An 18,753-nucleotide genomic window follows, 5' to 3' on the forward strand; every position below is an offset into this window, starting at 1 on the left:
TAAGGCAGTTGATGTATAGTGAACCTTTCAGACTAGTCAGTCACCTTGCCAAAGGCAGATTTTAGCCTCTTGTCGTTTGTTTCTTTTCAGGGTTGAGGCTTGAGGCTTGTGTGGCAGTGAGATTGTATTTCTTCTCATTTGTAATGGAGAGCTGTCAGGTTAACCATGCATTGTCATGTAATACCATCATTGCAGTTATGTCAGGGGTTAATTTTCCAGTTAATGTGTAGGGTGCAGCTTTAATACAGACGTAGTTTAAAGTTTTTTTTACAATTTTTATTCACAGGGATTTAGAGATGAGCCCTATTTTAAAGAAGAGCTTGTGGATGAGCCATTTCTAGATTTGGGAAAGGCTTTCCAGTCCCAACAAAAAGAGATAGACAATAGTAAGGAGGCCTGGGAAATGCTTGAATTTATGGCGCCTAGATTGCAGGAAATGGGTGAAGAAAGAGAAATGCTTGTTGATGAAGAATATGAGCTCTATCAAAACCACTTTCAGTCCATGGAATCGTGTGCCTCATCTCACATTCAAGAGGCTGCTCCTGTTCCATCCATGAAGGAGCTTCACTTTGGTACACAGTGGTACCAGGATTGTGAACTGCCTGAGCCTCAAGAAGCCAGGTCCATGATGAGCGTGTATTCCCAGGAGATGCAGCAGTGTGGCTATAGCACTGAAAACATGGTAAGGGATTAGAACACATCTTCCACATCCTCCCTGACTCCCCCTGAACAAAATTCAATGGATCTTTTCATCATTAATCATTTTTTCCAAAATGTACCATACAGTATGTTGCTTTAAGTAAGCCTCGTCATTTCTGTATTATGTAACTTCTGGCTGGAGTCAATAAACTGTAGTTGCCTTGCTTTTATGGTGGGTTTTATTTCTTTTACCTTGATTTTTTAGTGATGTTTTTCTCCTAATTACCGATTTCAAGGAAGAGTTCTTTTGCCATTTGTGATTTTTTAAAAAAAAATTCTCTCAGGGAGACACAGCTCTGTATTTCTCACATAACGTATTTGTCAAGGAAAATCAAGGCAAAATTGATTAAAGATTTATTGTTGTTTCTGTCTTGCTTATCCACACTGTTCTCTGTATTATATATGATACTAAATAGAAAGTCACTGAACTCTAGAAGATTATCTTTACATTTGTGATACTACCTGTTGACAACTTTGCAGGAAAGCATTATATTTTAATAGGTTTGCCCTCGCTATTAAATCACCAATAAGTTTTTAAAAAAATCAAATTAGAGTTAACTGGTCACCAGTTGGAATCTTTCATTAGGGATATTTTTAATGTTTTATTTTTGTTTGTTTATTTCTTTCCCCAAATTAACTTCGAAGCAAATGAAAAGAAAGTTTTTGTATGGGGCACATAGCAGTGTGTTCAGGTGCAGTACGGTGCCCTCCTCACTGAAGTCAGCAACTTCCCTGCAGTGATGTGCAAAGTAGCCTTCATTTGCTCTCTCACAGCCAGATAGAGCTGGGTTTTTTCCTTGCCTCCCTTAGATCTTCCTACATTTATCCTTTTTGCAAATGCCTGTGGGTCCCTCTGCTGTGCAAGATGCTGTATTTATATATTTAAGGAACCCCAGAGGATTACCCCTGGTAGTGGACTCTGGGCAGTCTACAAGCGAACAGATATTTGGGATTATGTGACTAATGTGGGAACAGGTGACATCGAATCACCTGGTATGTTGCCACTGACATTGGTTCTTTCTACCTCTGCCAGTCCCACTCCTGTGTCTGTAAGTGCTTGACCTCAAAGAGAATAGTCAGTTATATGGAGCAAGTTAGTAATTGCAGATTATTGAATATTCATAAATGCTGCCTTGTTATGGTGTTTTCTTCCATAAAAATAAATTTTTCTATTTATCCCAATATAAGGCAACCTAAAATATAGGCCCATTTTTTTTTTTTTTTTGCGGTACGCGGGCCTCTCACTGTTGTGGCCTCTCCCTTTGCGGAGCACAGGCTCCGGACGCGCAGGCCCAGCGGCCATGGCTCACCAGCCCAGCCGCTCCGTGGCATGTGGGATCTTCCCAGACCGGGGCACGAACCCGTGTCCCCTGCATCGGCAGGCGGACTCTCAACCACTGTGCCACCAGGGAAGCCCAGGCCCATTTTAATATACAAACTTGTAGGGCTATAGATGAAATAGTCAAATGTATATTAATAATATTTACTTTATAAATTTAGTTAAGCCTTCCTCTTTTAAAGCCTATAAAATATCAATTTTTTTGCCTGTTCTCACATTTAATGATAGAATTTTATTCAAATTCTTTCAATGCATATTAATGCCAGAATCTATATTATTACTAGAATCACGTTTTGATCTTTCAACACTGTTCTTCAACTGTACCATCTTCATTTTCATGTAGGTTGTTTCAGATACAGTAATTTTTGAATCCACGTTGTCAGTCAGAATTTTATTCTGGGGCTTCCCTGGTGGCGCAGTGGTTGAGAGTCCGCCTGCCGATGCAGGGGGCATGGGTTCGTGCCCCGGTCCGGGAAGATCCCACATGCCCCGCGCCGTGGAGCGGCTGGGCCCGTGAACCATGGCCGCTGAGCCTGCACGTCCGGAGCCTCAGCTCCGCAACGGGAGAGGCCACAACAGTGAGAGGCCCGCGCACCGCAAAAAAAAAAAAAAAAAAATTATTCTGATCTCAGACATCATTTGCATAATATTAGGTTTTTAAAAAATCCCTCTTCTAAGTTTATATTGATGATTTTCACAGTGTAACCACTGCCTCTATTGTTAATCAAAGTGCTCTTCATAAAGCTTGTTTAAACAGCATTCAGTGCTCACAGTGTGAAGGGCATACGTCTTAATTACTAACTGTTAAATTTCCCAGCTTTCTTATTCTGTGAGGTAACATGTATAGGCTCCCTAAACTGGCATTGATTAAGATTGTTTCAGCCCTAATGTGTCTTACCTAAACAGTGTTTTATTTTCTTTAATTATATGTTCTTGCTTTGAGCATTAACTCTTTTTTTAATTTTTATTGAAGTATAGTTGATTTACAATGTGTTAATTACTGCTGTATAGCAAAGTGATTCAGCTATACATATATATACACATTTTTTTTTTTTTTTTTTTTGCGGTACGCGGGCCTCTCACTGTTGTGGCCTCTGCCGTTGTGGAGCACAGGCTCCGGACGCGCAGGCTCAGCGGCCATGACTCACGGGCCCAGCTGCTCCGCGGCATGTGGGATCTTCCCTGACCGGGGCACGAACCCGTGTCCCCCACATCGGCAGGCGGACTCTCAACCACTGTACCACCAGGGAAGCACCTATATACACATTTTTTAATATTCCTTTCCATTATGGAAAAGAATATAAAATATCATCATAAGATATTGAGTCTAGTTCTCTGTGCTATACAGTAGGACCTTGTTGTTTATCCATTCTATATATAAAAGCTTACGTCTGCTAACCCCCGCCTTCCACTCCATCTCTCCCCCAAACCCCTCCCCTTTGGCAACCACGAGTCTGTTCTCTATGTTCGTGATTCTGTTTCTATTTCATAGATAGGTTCATTTGTGTCGTATTTTAGATTCCACATATAAGTGATATACGGTATTTGTCTTTCTCTTTCTGACTTAGTTCACTTAGTATGATAATCTCTAGGTCCATCCATGTTGCTGCAAATGGCATTATTTCATTCTTTTTTATGGCTGACTAACATTCCATTGTATATATGTGCCACATCTTCTCTATCCATTCATCTGTTGATAGACATTTAGGTTGTTTCCATGTCTTGGCTACTGTGAATCGTGCTGCTGTGAACATAGGGGTTCATGCATCTTTTTGAATTAGAGTTTTGCCCGGATATATGGGCATTAGCTCTTTTCCTCCCTTCCCTACACCCAGCAGTGATGACAGTATATGGGAGGTAAAACCCTTTTTCCTCTACCCTCCTAGTTTCCTCTGGCTGGGGCCCTGGAAATTAAACTGACAAAAGACAGATTAAGAAAAGAAAAACCATTTATTAACACCTGCATCATGCATATACACAGGAGAAACTCAGTGATGATTCACTCAAAGGAGGGGTTAGAACTTGGGCTTATACAGCATCTTAACAAAGAACAGTGAATTTGTAGAGAAGTAACAAGACAAAGGAAAAGGGATTTAGGCTTTTAGGGTCAGCATAGTGTGGGAAGGGAAATATATGGGGGGGAATTGATGGAAGATAAGGATTGTTTTAGTAAGGTTTGTCATATACATCTCTCTTAGTGCCATCTCTGAGCTGAAGAGTCTAGAGTTGTCTCTGGTGATTGAGAATCAGGGGAGGAGAGGAAGCTTTTCTGAGTTCACTCTTTTTCTTCAGTTCAAAATAATCCTTATGCCAAAGTGGCATATTTCTGGGTGGAATATTCTGATCCCCTGTAACAGTTGTACCCACATGATCAGGATGGGCTTAGATCTTTATTTGCCTTTCTCTCATTATGGTGGATCCAGTGACGATACTTTATTATCTAATATAATAAGTCCTGAGTGGGTGGATTTTAAAAACACAGTGAAATACCTTACAAATATGTAATTCCCAATGCTTTTCTATTTAGAGGGTGCCCTCCAAAAAGGTAGAGGAACATTATCACTTCTGTCTTCATTGTAATATCCATTTTGGGTTACAGATATAGCTATATTTGTGGAGTGCAAATAGTACCCAACTACTTATAGGTTTATCATTCTCTACCACCCTGTTACTCCATTTTAGTTGAAGGGTGAAGCCATCAAGATTTATAGATCTGGTTCTTTATTTTTAATTGTGATAAAATACACATTACATAAAATTGACCTTTTAAGCATTTTTAGGCTTATAGTTCCTGTGGCATTAATACACTCACATTATTGTACAACCATTACCACCATCCGTCTCCAGAACTTTTTCATCTTCCCAAGTTGAAACTCTGTACACGCTAAGAAATAACTTCTCATTCTCACCTTCCCTCCTCCTCTGGCAACCAACCACAATTCTACTTTCTGTCTCTAAAAATTTGACTACTCAAAGCGCCTCATGTAAGTGGAATCATACAATATTTATCCTTTTGTGTCTGGCTTATTTCACTTAGCATGATGTCTTCAAGGTTCATACATGTATCGTGTCAGCGTTTTCTCACTTTTTGAGCCTGAATAACATTCCACTGAAGGTCTATATACCACCTTTTGTTTACTCATTCATCAGCTGATGGACATCTGGGCTGTTTCTATCTTTGGCTATTGTGAACAATGCTGCTGTGGACACTGGTATACAAATATTTGTTCAAAAACCAGATTTTGGGTGCGCTACACCCAGAAGTGAAATTGCAAGATCATATGGTAATTCTGTTTAATTTTTTTAGGAATCATTGTACTGTTTTCCATAGAAGCTGTACCATTTTCATTTCTGCCGGCAATGTACAAGTTTTCTCATTTCTCCACATGCTCACCAACACTTGTTTTCTGTTTTTTAAATAGGTGTGAAGTGGTAGCTCACTGTGGTTTTGATTTGTATTTCTCTATTAGTGACCTTGAGCAGCTTTTCATATGCTTATTGGCGATCTTCAAATATCCTTTGGAGAAATGTCTAAGTCCTTTGCCCTTTTTTAAAATATCTGATTCTTTTTGCCTGAGGATTAGTTACCTGAGAATAATTTTATGTTTTTATTTTTTTCTCTATTTAGAAAAAAAACTGAATTGATTTTTCTAAAGATTTAACCTTTCATACCCACTGTATTGAAAGCTCAGATTTAGGCATCAATTCTTATTCCTCAGTTACATAATTGCCATTCACTTAAAAAAAAAATCCAGACAGTTCAAAAATTGTTGTAAAATTTCTTCTTTTTAAGTAGTCAGTGGCTGCCATCTCCTCCTGACTCCTTTCTCTAATAAGTTCTTCTTGTTTTATTCTAGGCAACTAAGTGGTCATATTTCCTTTCTCACCTCTTTTTTAATATTTGAGTTGAACTCTTTGTACTGTAGCCTCCTTTGGGTATCTGATACAGTTATATACTCAATTATATTCATAATCTATTTGATAAAATCTAGCAGTATTTGGTACATCAGTTCATGAGAGGTCCTTTTCTTATCATTGAAGTATGACCAGTACAACCATGAAAAAACATGGACTGTTGTAAAAAATATAATTCATATTTTTGTTTCGAACAACCTAAATTTCCAACAATAGAGAATAACATAGTGTTATTCACATTAAATGAGTTAAGGTAAATGCCTACGGTGACCATAATGTTGTCCTTTAATTTCATGCATATAAATGTTTTTTAAATATCATAATAAAATACATCAATGAAAATTGTATGTTCTGGAAGATTGTAACTTTGGAAAACCATAAATGACGTGTGTAAAAGGAAGACAAGGAAAGTGTAATAACTTTTGACTGTGCTTACCTGTAGGTTTTAGGTTTGGGGAACAGGTTGTTCACTAGGCAGATAAGAGTGTCAGGGAGGGCATAGCAAAGGCTTAGAGCTATGAAAATTCACTGGGTGTGTCCAGATCAGCAATGAAGCTATTTAAGTTGTGATCCAGCATGATCCAGAGCATAATGAGTCTCAACTGTTGACCTTGCTTAACTTGATAGATCTTTTATTCCTCTGCCTTGGTGAATGTTTATTTAAATCTACTTATTAATGTTTATAAAACAATTTTTTTTTTGGTAAAAAATCCAGTGTTTGGAAAAAACAGATTTTACTAGCCTGTACTCTTACAGATATTAAGTTACTAACATTTGTTACTGCTTACCACAGTATAAACCGTTACTTGAGAAGGCTTGTTTGCAGGGCCAGTTTTCCGCTATCATTATGATCTGGATTGAACAACATTATGGTGTTCCACATTTTGTCATAAAGTACTAATGCATTTCTGTTTTCTTCCTCTTGAGATGAAAGAAAACTTTGGCATCGATTCCCTATCCTCCATACCCTCAACTGAAGGAAACAGTCAACAAAGCAGATTTGATGATCTGGAAAATCTTAATTCGTTAACGAAAAGTAGTCTGGATTTAGGTTTGTGATTTTCGTTTCTCATAAACACAAATTACATTATTTTGCAATCTTTCAGTTTTATTTGTATATATGATGAATTTTACTGTCACGTTTTCATTCATTATAATGTTTTGAATTGAAATCTACTTATTAATTAATCTGCTTCAAAATATCTGGAAAAATAACGTGAGTCATATTTCAACTTACAGCTTTCAGATTCTGTTTTCTGAGAGAGCTGCATTTTCCCTGCCTCATTTTGCTTTTTATTAGCTTCATGGATTAAAACTAAAACTACTGCCTTATGCCTTATGCCAAATCTGAAATAAGTCTCTAGTAATATATATTAAAATCTCTGATGCTATTAAGTGATACTGTTAGCTCATTGAATGGAGTTGTTAAATATTAATAAAGAGAGACAGATTTTAAACATTTATGAAACATTTTTGTAGCCATATATTACAGTCAATTTTGGTACATTAATAACTTAGTTTCCATTAAAGAATCCTAAAAGTATAGTGCTTCTCCTTGCCTCTTCCCATATTGATTCTTATATATTTTTGAAAACTTGACTTTAAAAAATGATCTTTCCTCATCTAACACTGTAATATTTAATGTCGTAATATTAAGATCCTTAGATGAACCTGGTAAGGTCTTTCATGGCATTGGGATTTATAGAGCCGTTGTTCAGGATTTATGCTGTCCTTCACCTGTTTTGACTCTACTTATAGGAAAAGTCTTTCTCTGTGGGCAGTTCTTGTGTTGTATGGTAATATGCTATTAGGAGAGAGAGAGAGCTATAGAAAAGTTATGTAAGCGTTTTTTATGAATTCAACATTCTGTCAGGTAAAAATCTAAAGAATGGGATTCTTCATGTGGTGAAAGATTGAAGGCACCTATGAAATGATAACAGTTGCCAGTTCCCTGCGGGTCAGAACACATCATGAATAGTTAATTTAAAAAGAAAATTAGGATAGTCAATTTTGAATATCTAAGATTAAATGAGTCTATTCAATTTTTCATAAGGTATAACTGATTGTGACTAGGAGAAAAATGGGATTTTTCACCAAAACTCTCCTGGTATACTATTTTCTTTTTTTAATTCACCACATTTCTGTATCCTCTGACTATTAAATACTTAGAGATTTATGGCACAAATGAATTCATAAATGAATTAATGGTCCATATCTGTTTGATTACAGTTGATACTTTATAGCCATATAAGCACTATTTTGGGCCACATAATTCTGTTGTAGAGGGCTTACCTGTGCATTGTAAGATGTTCACAGCCTCCCTGCCTTCTAACCCTAGATTCAGTGGTATTCCCAGTCATGATCAAAATCAAAATGTCTTCAGACATTGGCCAATGTCCCTTGGGAGACAAAATTGCCCTGGTTGAGAACCATTTACTGTTTCATACTGTCAGGATTGAAAGGAATAGACTAGAAATATGGGGAGGGTGTTTGTGAGGAAGGGCAGTGGAGTTGGGAAAAAGATAGGCAAAGGGATTTTGTCCTCATGGGATGATCCAGTCTTCCTCTGAGCCCTGCTCTGGGTATCATCTAAGTGACTCCAAAGTTATTTCCTCTGCCTTCTGCTGCCTATATGAGTTTCCTAGGGCTGTTGTCACAAAGAGCCACAAACTTGGTGGCTTAAAACAGCAGAAGTTAATTCTCTCACTGTTCTGGAGTCCAGAAGTCCTAAACTAAGATTCTGTGCTCCTTCCGAGAGCTCTAGGGAAGAATCTGTTCTTTTCCTTGTCCAGCTTCAGGTGGCTCCAGCATCCTTTGGCTTGCAGTTGCAGCGTTCTAATCTCTGCCTCCGTCCTCACGTGGCTCTCTCCCCTTCTCCCTATTCATGTCTTCTCTTCTTCTCTCTCTTATAAGGACACCTGCTGTTGGATTTAGGGCCTACTTGGATAATCCAGGATGGTCTCCTTTCAAGATACTTAATTTAATTACATCTGCAAAGCCCTTTTTTCCATATAAGTTCTCATTTATAGGTTCTGTGGCAGGGATATACATATTTTAGTTGGGCCATCATTCAACCCACCATACTGCCTTAATCTAATATTTGACAAGGCCCTGGGAATTTATTTTTGGAGATTATAGCTTTAGGAATTAAGCTACGCTTGTATACCTTAGGCCTGTCCTCACTAGAAGAGTGTTCATAACCACGTGCTTTTTGGAAAAATTTTTGAGAGCTGCCAGAATGCTGTGGGGCAGGTGTGAGTACTTGGGTTAGTGCTAACCATGGGCGGATTAAGAAATTATTGGTACAGAGTCAGTATAATTTCAGTCCCAGGCCCCTGAGTACTAAGCCATTAACCTGCTGTGTCACCAGGCGAGCTGCCCGCTTCTCCAAGCCCCTCTACTTCTTCAGCTGTAAAATGATGGAATTGGGCTAAGTGTTCTGTGAGGCCTCTTTCAAATCTGTAGCCCTTTGACCACTCTGTTAGTAACAGACAATTTTCGATTTACTTATGAGCAATTGCATTAAAAATTATTTTTGAGAACCTATGTGTAAAGGGCTATTTTTGACCCTGTACTTAATCTAAAAGTAGGTTTCCTCAAAGAGCCTATGCTCTTCATGGGCTGTGAAACTAAACCTAGAAATTAGCATAATTAATAATGTAAAGCATACAAGATAAATGTCAAATCAGTAATACATTTCGTGTTAAGAGATCTCAGAAGATTTCAGACAGAAAGTAGTTCTGTTTCCCAGTCTTTGACTGGCCCAGCCTGGAATGGGCCTCCAGTGAACCTGGATGAATTTCTGTCATTGCACAACAGCGTCAGGCACACTCGCGTATTTGCATGCCTGTCTATAACCATAAGCTTCTGGAGGGCAAGGCTTATACCTGATTATGTTACCATAGTGGGTGCTTAAGAAATATTTCTTGAAGGAGAAGGTGATGTGCTGCTCCTGGGTGGTGATTTAACAGCATGCCGATTCCCTACTTTTTTTTTTTCCAGTTGCTAAGTTGTGTAGTAACGCCCTCTCTTCTCTACTTGCATTCTTCTTGCCTTTATTTTGCTTATCTTTCTATTCGTGCACCTCACTAAGTATAAACCTTTTGGAAATTTCCCCCATTTCTCTCCTATAAGCCTTAACTTCCATTTGTCTAGGAACCTTTTTTTAAAACTTCCCTGGGGACTTCTTTCGTGGTCCAGTGGTTAAGAATCCGCTTTCCAAAGCAGGGGACGCAGGTTTGATCCCTGGTTGGGGAACTGAGATCTCATATGCCGCGAGGCAACTAAGCCTGCACGCTCTAGAGCCCGCGCGCCACAACTAGAAAGGAACCCGTGTGCCGCTATGAAAGATTGCGCATACCGCAATGAAGATCCCTCAGCTAAGACCCGATGCAGTCAAATAAATAAATATTAAAAAAAGTAAATAAGTAAACTTCCCTGTTTTCCTAACCTGTGTGCTTCTGTTGTGGCTGTTACCTAACAACGGCATAGGCCCCGAAGGATGCGATTTATTTTATGGGCTCCCAGGTACCGTGGTGCACTTGATGAACAGCTCTGTAAGTCTGCCTGTGTCAAGCACGGTGAGAGAGGAGAGATGTGTACCTGAGCACTGCCAAGGTGTCCGTGGAGGAGGAGTGGGCAAAGGGTATGGGCAGCCTTGTGTGGAGCAGGTAATGAAAAGTTTTAAAGAAACTGAAGCAACCTATGAAACCCAGTGCCGCAATTTAATAGGCTGCTTTAGCTGCATAGCTGGATGGGAAATAGCTCTGCAAATAGAGCCGGTTCTCTGTTCTTTCAACTCCCGTGTTAGGCCGTTCGTGCCAGAATTACCATCCCATCCCTGGCCCCTTCTCAAGGGAAGGTAGACACAGGCAAAGCTAGAGCAGTGCGGTACTGGTATGGATTTGACCGTGCAGGAATGTAGGCCCAGGGGACGGGAGTGAAGCATGTCTGAGGTACCGGAGACTTCCTTTGATGCCACCTGAGCATTACAGTTACTTTCACCCCCTCTTCAGATTCTCTGCTGATTAGATCCTGATTCCAGTGTGTCTAGACAAGACAAAAAGCAGAAGTAGAAGTGAGTTTACTAGAAAATTTGTTCAATATGAAGAAATGGAAAGTTTAGGTGATGCTTATAGGAAAGGTTTTAGAAGAGTGTCTATATCTCTTAGTGATCATTTCTAATATTCTGATGAGCCAAGTCTCAAAAATATACCATAAATGTATGGATTTAAGGGAGGCATTTGATTTACTCTTCATCATATTTGTATAACATGATGAAGAAAGATTGGCTGGGAATTTATAATGGATGAGATATAATGGATACTGAGGTATATCTTAAGAGTAATTAATGGGTTTATGCCAGTCTGGGTGCAGGTCTCTAAACATGTGCTGTAGGACTGCATGCACAGCTCTGCTCTTTTTACTCCTTTTTTCAGTAAATGGGAAAATGACACAGGTGATGTGTCAGGTAAATTTGTACATTCTTTTTTGTTTTGGCTGTGCCACGTGGCATGCGGGATCTTAGTTCCCTGACCAGGGATCAGACCCATGCCCCCTGCAGTGGAAGCACGGAGTCTTAACCATTGGACCTCCAGGGAAGTCCCAATTTGTTCCTTCTAATTAGTAAAAATTCCTTGACCTGGAATTCCCCACCTATAAAATATGGTTGCTATTATCTTTTCTAACTCATAGTTTAATGTGAGAATTAAATAAGGTAACAAATGTAAAAGAATCCTGGAATTTATAAACAAAGCCCCTTTAAAAATGTAAGTGTTTTTATTTGGTTATTTGTTATTCTGTAGAATTATTTTTTTTTAATCAGTGAAATGTCAGTATGCCTGTAATTGAGACAGCCTAGGTTGATAAAGGGAAAATTTAGTAAAGTAAGAATACCATCGTAGAGGGGATTCTTAATTGAATGAAAGATTCTTTAAATTCTGCAGTGCTTTATGATTTTCAGACGTTTCACATACATGATTTCATATAAGTCCATAATAACTTTTTTTTCTCCCTACCCCTATATTACCCTTCCCCACTTCCCTCTCCCCACTGGTAACCACTAGATTGTTCTCTGTATCTGTAAGTCTGTTTCTTTTTTGTTTTATTCACTAGTTTGTTGTATTTTTTAGATTCCACATATAAGTGATATCATATAGTATTTGTCTTTCTCTTTCTGACTTATAAGGGGGATTCTTTTGATAAAAGATTCATATTGCTAAAATAACATCTTTTCAGTGAGACCATGCTTAAAATTGTAACCCTCTTTCACTGAGCAACCCCTATCCCCCTTCCTTGCAGAATTTTTTTTTACCATAGTACTGTCACCATCTGACATATTAAATGTTTTACTTATTTAGTTTAGTATAAATAAGTCTTCTCTCTGGAAGGGGCCTGCCTGTAGTAGATATCCATGACTATTTATTGAATTAATGAAGAATGAATGAGTATATCGTGTGCTCACTATCATCTGGGTTTACTCTTTAGGCATGATGATTCCAAATGACGTTCAAGGTCCTGGCTTGCTTGTTGAACTTCCTGCTGTGGCTCAAACAAGGGAGCAAGAAGACTTGCCTCTATACCAGCTCCCCAGGGCTCTAGCTGTTTCCAAGGCCTCGGCATACATAGGAATGTTGTCTTCTAGACATGCCACTGATGCATGGTATGATATTATTTCTCTTTGTTTTCGCATTATAAAATAGCTTTCTTTTTGCTTCTATTAAAAAAAAAAACATTGTAAAGCAATTATACTCCAATAATGATGTTTAAAAAAAAAACAAAAAAACCCGAAAACAACCGGGCATGATTATGGTGGAACATTTGGAAAATGCAAGGAAATATTATGAATAAAACCCACCATACAAAACAATTACTGTGAGAATTTCACATACTTAAAATTGTACCATATATATAATTTCTTTTATATATATACAATTTTGTATTCTTGCAGTTGTCTGCAAAATAGATTATGGGAGTATTTACTTAGGAATGGAAGGTTAATTAAGAATTTAACAACTCAAGCAAGAAGTACTCGAGGACAAATTAGGGAGGGACTGGACTTAAGAGTTAGAGCAGCTGTAGGAATTGGTGACTGATAACATGCTGGGAGTGAGAAGGAGTAGGAGGACGACCTGTGTGTCTGAATGGGGCAACTAGATGGATAGTGGGACCATTAATTCTTTGGCATAAGATTATAAGAGCATGAACAGGTTGAAGAGGAAAATGATGAGTTCTGTTTGGGACATGTTGAGGGTTCAGGTATCCATAGGACAATAAAGTGAAATGGAGTTAATTAAATACATGACTCTGGGGACTAGTGTTGAGGTCTATCCTGATATGGATAATTGGGAACAAGATCAAGTGTAGCTGAAACTCCTGGATTTGAATAGTCATCCAGGGGAGGCTCAAGTGATAAAAGAACAGGGCCAAAATTGGAGTCCTGCAAAGCAGCAATATTAAGGGCATGGACTGAGGAAGAAAATAATGAAGTGGAACGAACAAAAGGTAGAAGGAAATTGATGAACTAGAGGTTGATATAGAAACCAAGGGAAGAGAGCATTTTAACAAAAGGATCATTGCAGACTATTGTTACATGCTACGGAGAAGTCAAGGTAGATAAAATGGAAGCGTTTTCGTGGGGCTTGATCACATGGTTGCCCTTGGTAAGCTTAGAACAGTTTCATTAGAGTGGAAATCAGAGAGTAGTGAGTTGAGAATTGAACAGGTCAGATATTGGACAAAGTAAGAGCAGACTAGTGTTTTGAGGAACCTGATCATGAAAAGAGGCAGAAAGAACACATGTTACCTAGACAACTGAAGGGCACTGTGGAAATGGGACAAGGGGGCAGATATATATATATATATATATATATCTACATATGCATCTATATATGCATCTACATATATATAGATACACATACACACACACACATGCACACACACATAGATTGTGAAAGATCCAGAAAAGGAATATGTAGATGCTAGAAAGTGGGTGATTAAGTGTAGTCCCTGGAGAGGATGGAGGGAGAGGACACCGCACACCTAGAGAGATTAACTTCTAATAGTTTGATAGGAGGAAGCTCATCTCCTCCATGGACACATGTGCCAGGAATGAAAGGAAGGTACAAATGCAGTACTATTAGTACCTTGAGGACTGGAATCCAAGGGGGTTCTTGTCCAATGACCTTGATTTTTTTTTTTCTGTCATTTAGGAGAAAGGTTATTTACTCAGAATGATGGGGTGCTAGTCAAGTGGGCCATAAAAGGAGAGGTGTGAGAGTAGAGATTAGCTTTAGAAACAAGGGTAGGAGAGTAATGGCCTAGTGGTGGGAAGGAATTTAGAAAAATATTGACTCCGTTTTCCCAGCTTGGCAGGGAGTGAGAGAGTGAGTGTCACCCACTCAAGTGTGGCATCCATGGCAGAGAAGCGGAAGCTGTTGACAGAACAGAGGAGGTTGAGAGAACACTGAGGGAAGAAGTTAGCATGTGGGGTGGCTTCTTTACAATTCAAGGAGATTCCTTGGAGTGTGACAGGTAGTTTGGCTGGGGGCGGGCCTTGGGGGGGGTATGGGAACAGAAGCACCTCTGAAAGAAACACCAGAACCGTGTAGCACTGTGAGTACAGGACAGGAGAGGCGAACGAAGGAGTTGGAGGTGTTGCAAAGCATAACAGAGATGAGAAAGGGGTGGGATTAATTGGCCTTATTGCTTTATTTATTTATTTATTTTTATTGGAGTATAGCTCACTTACAATGTTGTGTTAGTTTCAGGTGTACAACAGGTGAATCAGTTATACATATATAGATATATATCATCCTAAGTGAAGTAAGTCAGACAGAGAAAGACAAATATCATAGGATATCACTTATTTGTGGAATCTAATTTTAAAAATGATACAAATGAACTTATTTACAAAACAGAAACAGACTCACGGATCTTGAAATCAAACTTATGCTTACCAAAGGGGAAACGTGGGGGGAAGTGATAAATTGGGAGACTGGGATTAACATATGCATAGAATAGATAACTAATAGGGACCTACTGTATAACCCAGGAAACTCTACTCAATGTTCTGTGATAACCTATATGGGAAAAGAATCTTAATGCTTTTATTGAAACCTTAGTCCAAGAAAGATTTTGTGTTATATGAAGTGTCTCAGACTTATATCACTTCTCTGTTCAGCGACCTGTGGCCTTTGCCTAGAGTTTTAGATAGAACCTTAGTAAAAAGTTGTCTGGCTTCTGTGTAGCTCATCTCTGAGTGGAAAGGGAAGACCCATAGGCCCAACTAGTTGGAGGAATCTGGTGGCTTTTCACTCAGCAGACCTGGACCAGGGTGTAGAGGGGAGGAGCTGACAGGCCCAGGGTCCTCGTGCGAGGGATCTAAGCAGCTCCCAGAGGAACGGAATGCAGTGTCAAACAGCCAGGGTTTGTTTTTTAATACTTTTTTTTTTTAATTAAGGGTACTTTAATTAATTAATTTATTTATTTATTTTTGGCTGTGTTGGATCTTCGTTTCTGTGCGAGGGCTTTCTCTAGTTGTGGCAAGTGGGTGCCACTCTTCATCGCGGTGCGCGGGCCTCTCACTATCGCGGCCTCTCTTGTTGCGGAGCACAGGCTCCAGACGCTCAGGCTCAGTAGTTGTGGCTTACGGGCCTAGTTGCTACGCGGCATGTGGGATCTTCCCAGGCCAGGGCTCGAACCCATGTGCCCTGCATTAGCAGGCAGATTCTCAACCACTGTGCCACCAGGGAAGCCCCAGGTTTTTTTGTTTGTTTGTTTTTTTGTTTTTTGCGGTATGCGGGCTTCCCACCGCTGCGGCCTCTCCCGTTGCGCAGCACAGGCCCCGGGCGCGCAGGCCCAGCGGGCACGGCCCACGGGCCCAGCCGCTCTGCGGCACGTGGGATCCTTCCGGACCAGGGCACGAACCCGCGTCCCCTGCATCGGCAGGCGGACTCTCAACCACTGCGCCACCAGGGAAGACCGGGAAGCCCCTAGGGTTTGTTTTTTTAAGAGAAAGGCTTGGCAGTGGAAGTGCTGGAGGCGTTAGGAACATGTTTCCACTTTTTTATGTGATCAAATTACTTTTCAAACGAGACACTTTTATTTTTTAAATTTCTCTTGTGCTGAGTGTTAATAATTGAATCTGGCCAAAGAATTCAGAAATGAGGCTGCTTTTCAGGCTATAGAACTGTAACTGTAGATTGGAAAAGATTTAAACAAATTTCCAAGCCCACCCCCTCCTTCCTTCTGCAGAAAGTGAAACATGCTATCAGTGGTGTCTTACTCAATTCTCCCAGCTTCAGAGAGAGCAGATAACACTTTACTCCTGAAGTGGAGTACTTTGACAGGCTGTTTTCTTGTGCTGGCGCAGACATTTAAGGGCTCCAGCCTAATCTTTGTCTTGGGAGATCAGTCTTGCATTTGAATGCTGTTTTTTTGGCTTGCTGTCATAGATTTAGGATATATTTAAATCTCAGCGGGCTTCAGAAGAGTTCCTGTAAATCATACTCCCCATTTTAATCTTTCAGGGTATGCCCCATGGAGTTAGGTTCATAGGTGAATATTTATTGCTACTCAGGAGACTTCCAGAGTAATGCATAGATTCTTTTCATAATATAGTCTTTCAGATCATCAGGGTGTCATCTAGTGCTAAATGCTGTATGTTCTTTTACAGTTTCTTCTTTGCATTAATTTTTGTGTAGGGCCCAGCAGAGTTGTTCAGTGTGCACTGTGCTTTTGCATCAAGACAATTTCTCCTTACCTTTGGAGGCAGGACTGATGTTAAGAGGTTAGATGCACCCTGAAACTGGGGATCTCTAGGAAGGGAGGACGATGGGTAGACAGAGCATGATAACTCTGAAAGGGGTCTAAGTGATCTTGTTCTGAGTATCCTTCTTTCTTCATAACGTCACTTGAGATCAAGTTTTCAGAATTCACCTTGTTTTAGTCTTTTTCTAACTCACTTCTGTCATCACCTGCTGCCTGAAGACATGGGTGTGCCCATCAGTGGGGGGATGGCATTTCTCAGACTAATAGGAGATTTGCAGTATAGATATATTTTGGTGCTGTTCAAATATGCTCTTTTTTATTTATGACTTCGTGAGCCTGAGAGGGTTTCCCTTGTGTCTGTATTTCCTCACTTGTAAAGTAGGTAGTTCTAAGGTTCAGTTAGAGTGAATATAAAGGGCTTCGTATAATGCCTTGAACATAGTAAATGTTTAATGAAAGGCAGCTGGCAGTGATGCTGGATGACAGTGATAGGATCATGGGCCCTGAGGTGTATCTAGGGTATTCATTGTTGCTGAATTTATTAAAACACTCAAGGAGATTGTAGAGGTTTTTTTTTTTTTTTTTTAAAGAAATAAAATAGAATCTAGAATCAAGTCACAGTAAGTAAAACAAGGAAGGTATCAGAGGCTAAAGCCTGGTAGGATGATGAACTTGAGGTGAAAGGTGAAAAGAAAATTCTAAATTGAAAAAAAAAATCATGTTGTAGTTATAATACAATGCAAATGAAAAGAAATAATTTCAGGTATTGGATACTTTGTTTTGAATAGTGGGAGGTGAAATAGGAGGTGGAGCGTCATAGCTGGGGAAAGGATTAAGTGAGTTAATGTGATATTTTAAGTCCCCAGCAGTGCCTGGCATTTAGTGCCTTCTAAGTAAACGGTGAGTATCTAATAGTTTTACCTTTGAGTTCTACTGCCAAAAACTATGTGTAAATTCAGAATACTGGTAGAAGACTGAGAGTAAGGGAGAGAATAAATGTGTTCATTTGAGAGAGGACTACTCTGGAATGTTTGAGTTGGGAGTAAAAAGGGGAAGTTTCCAAGGAGTTTGTGGCCTCATGTATGTGACACTTTCCTGTTTTAACCATGCTGTTGCATGCTGTTGCAGACGCCAGTCACTGCAGGTGAAGATGAATGTGAGAAATTAGGACAAGAGGCACATAGGAATATTACATTAATGCCTATGAAAATATAATTAGATATTTGATTGCTAACCCTGGCTCTACAGGTTAGAAGAGAAAAGGGAGAGACCTAAGGAAGTAACTTACCCTTTATGGCTTAAACTTCTATTTCTTTTTTTAATTTTTTATTTATTTTATTTATTTTTGGCTGCATTGGGTCTTCGCTGCTGTGCGCGGGCTTTCTCCAGTTGTGGCGAGCGGGGACCACTCTTCACTGCGGCGCACAGGCTTCTCCCTGCGGTGGCTTCTCTTGTAGCGGAGCACAGGCTCCAGGCTCAAGAGCTTCAGTAGTTGCAGCTCGTGGGCTCCAGAATGCAGGCTCAGCAGTTGTGGCACACAGGCTTAGTTGCTCCGCGGCATGTGGGATCTTCCTGGACCAGGGCTTGAACCCGTGTCCCCTGCATTGGCAGGCAGATTCCCAATCACTGCGCCACCAGGGAAGCCCTAAACTTCTCTTTCTTAACAAATGTCTTAAATGCAATTTTACAGGACAATTTTTAAAATTTTGATAAATGTATACATTCATGTTACCAACACCCCAATCAAGATATTGAACATTTCCATCCACCCAGAAAGTTCCCCCTTGCCCCTGACTTCTAATACTGTAAATTATTTTTTCTGTTCTAGAACTCATGTAAATGTTATCATGCAGTAGGTACTTTTTTGTATATGGCTTCTTTTACTGAGCACCATGTCTGTGTCATTTTAAACTTTCACGTACAAGAATGCCTAATTTTTTATGTATGCTGGTATCAGGTAATACTTTGCTTTGTAATTTCAAAGTCATAGTGTAACATTTGTATAACTAGCCCTACTAGTTTGGAAAACA

General features: G+C 39.6%; 1 protein-coding gene across 6 annotated transcripts in view; it reads left to right on the forward strand.

The window, feature by feature from the left end:
* PATJ (PATJ crumbs cell polarity complex component) overlaps positions 1-18,753 on the forward strand; it is a 352,815-nt gene that overhangs the window by 113,113 nt on the left and 220,949 nt on the right. For 4 of the 6 annotated variants that reach the window (XM_032644105.1, XM_032644108.1, XM_032644106.1 and 1 more), the window contains exons 20-22: positions 287-682; positions 6,881-7,004; positions 12,440-12,614. In XM_032644105.1, coding sequence (XP_032499996.1) covers positions 287-682; positions 6,881-7,004; positions 12,440-12,614 — 695 coding nt within the window. The remainder of the gene's footprint in view (positions 1-286; positions 683-6,880; positions 7,005-12,439; positions 12,615-18,753) is intronic. The other 2 variants (XM_032644109.1, XM_032644116.1) reach the window with 1 other exon arrangement.

The sequence above is a fragment of the Phocoena sinus genome, chromosome 1 (genome assembly GCF_008692025.1).
Source record: "Phocoena sinus isolate mPhoSin1 chromosome 1, mPhoSin1.pri, whole genome shotgun sequence".
NCBI lineage: Eukaryota > Metazoa > Chordata > Mammalia > Artiodactyla > Phocoenidae > Phocoena > Phocoena sinus.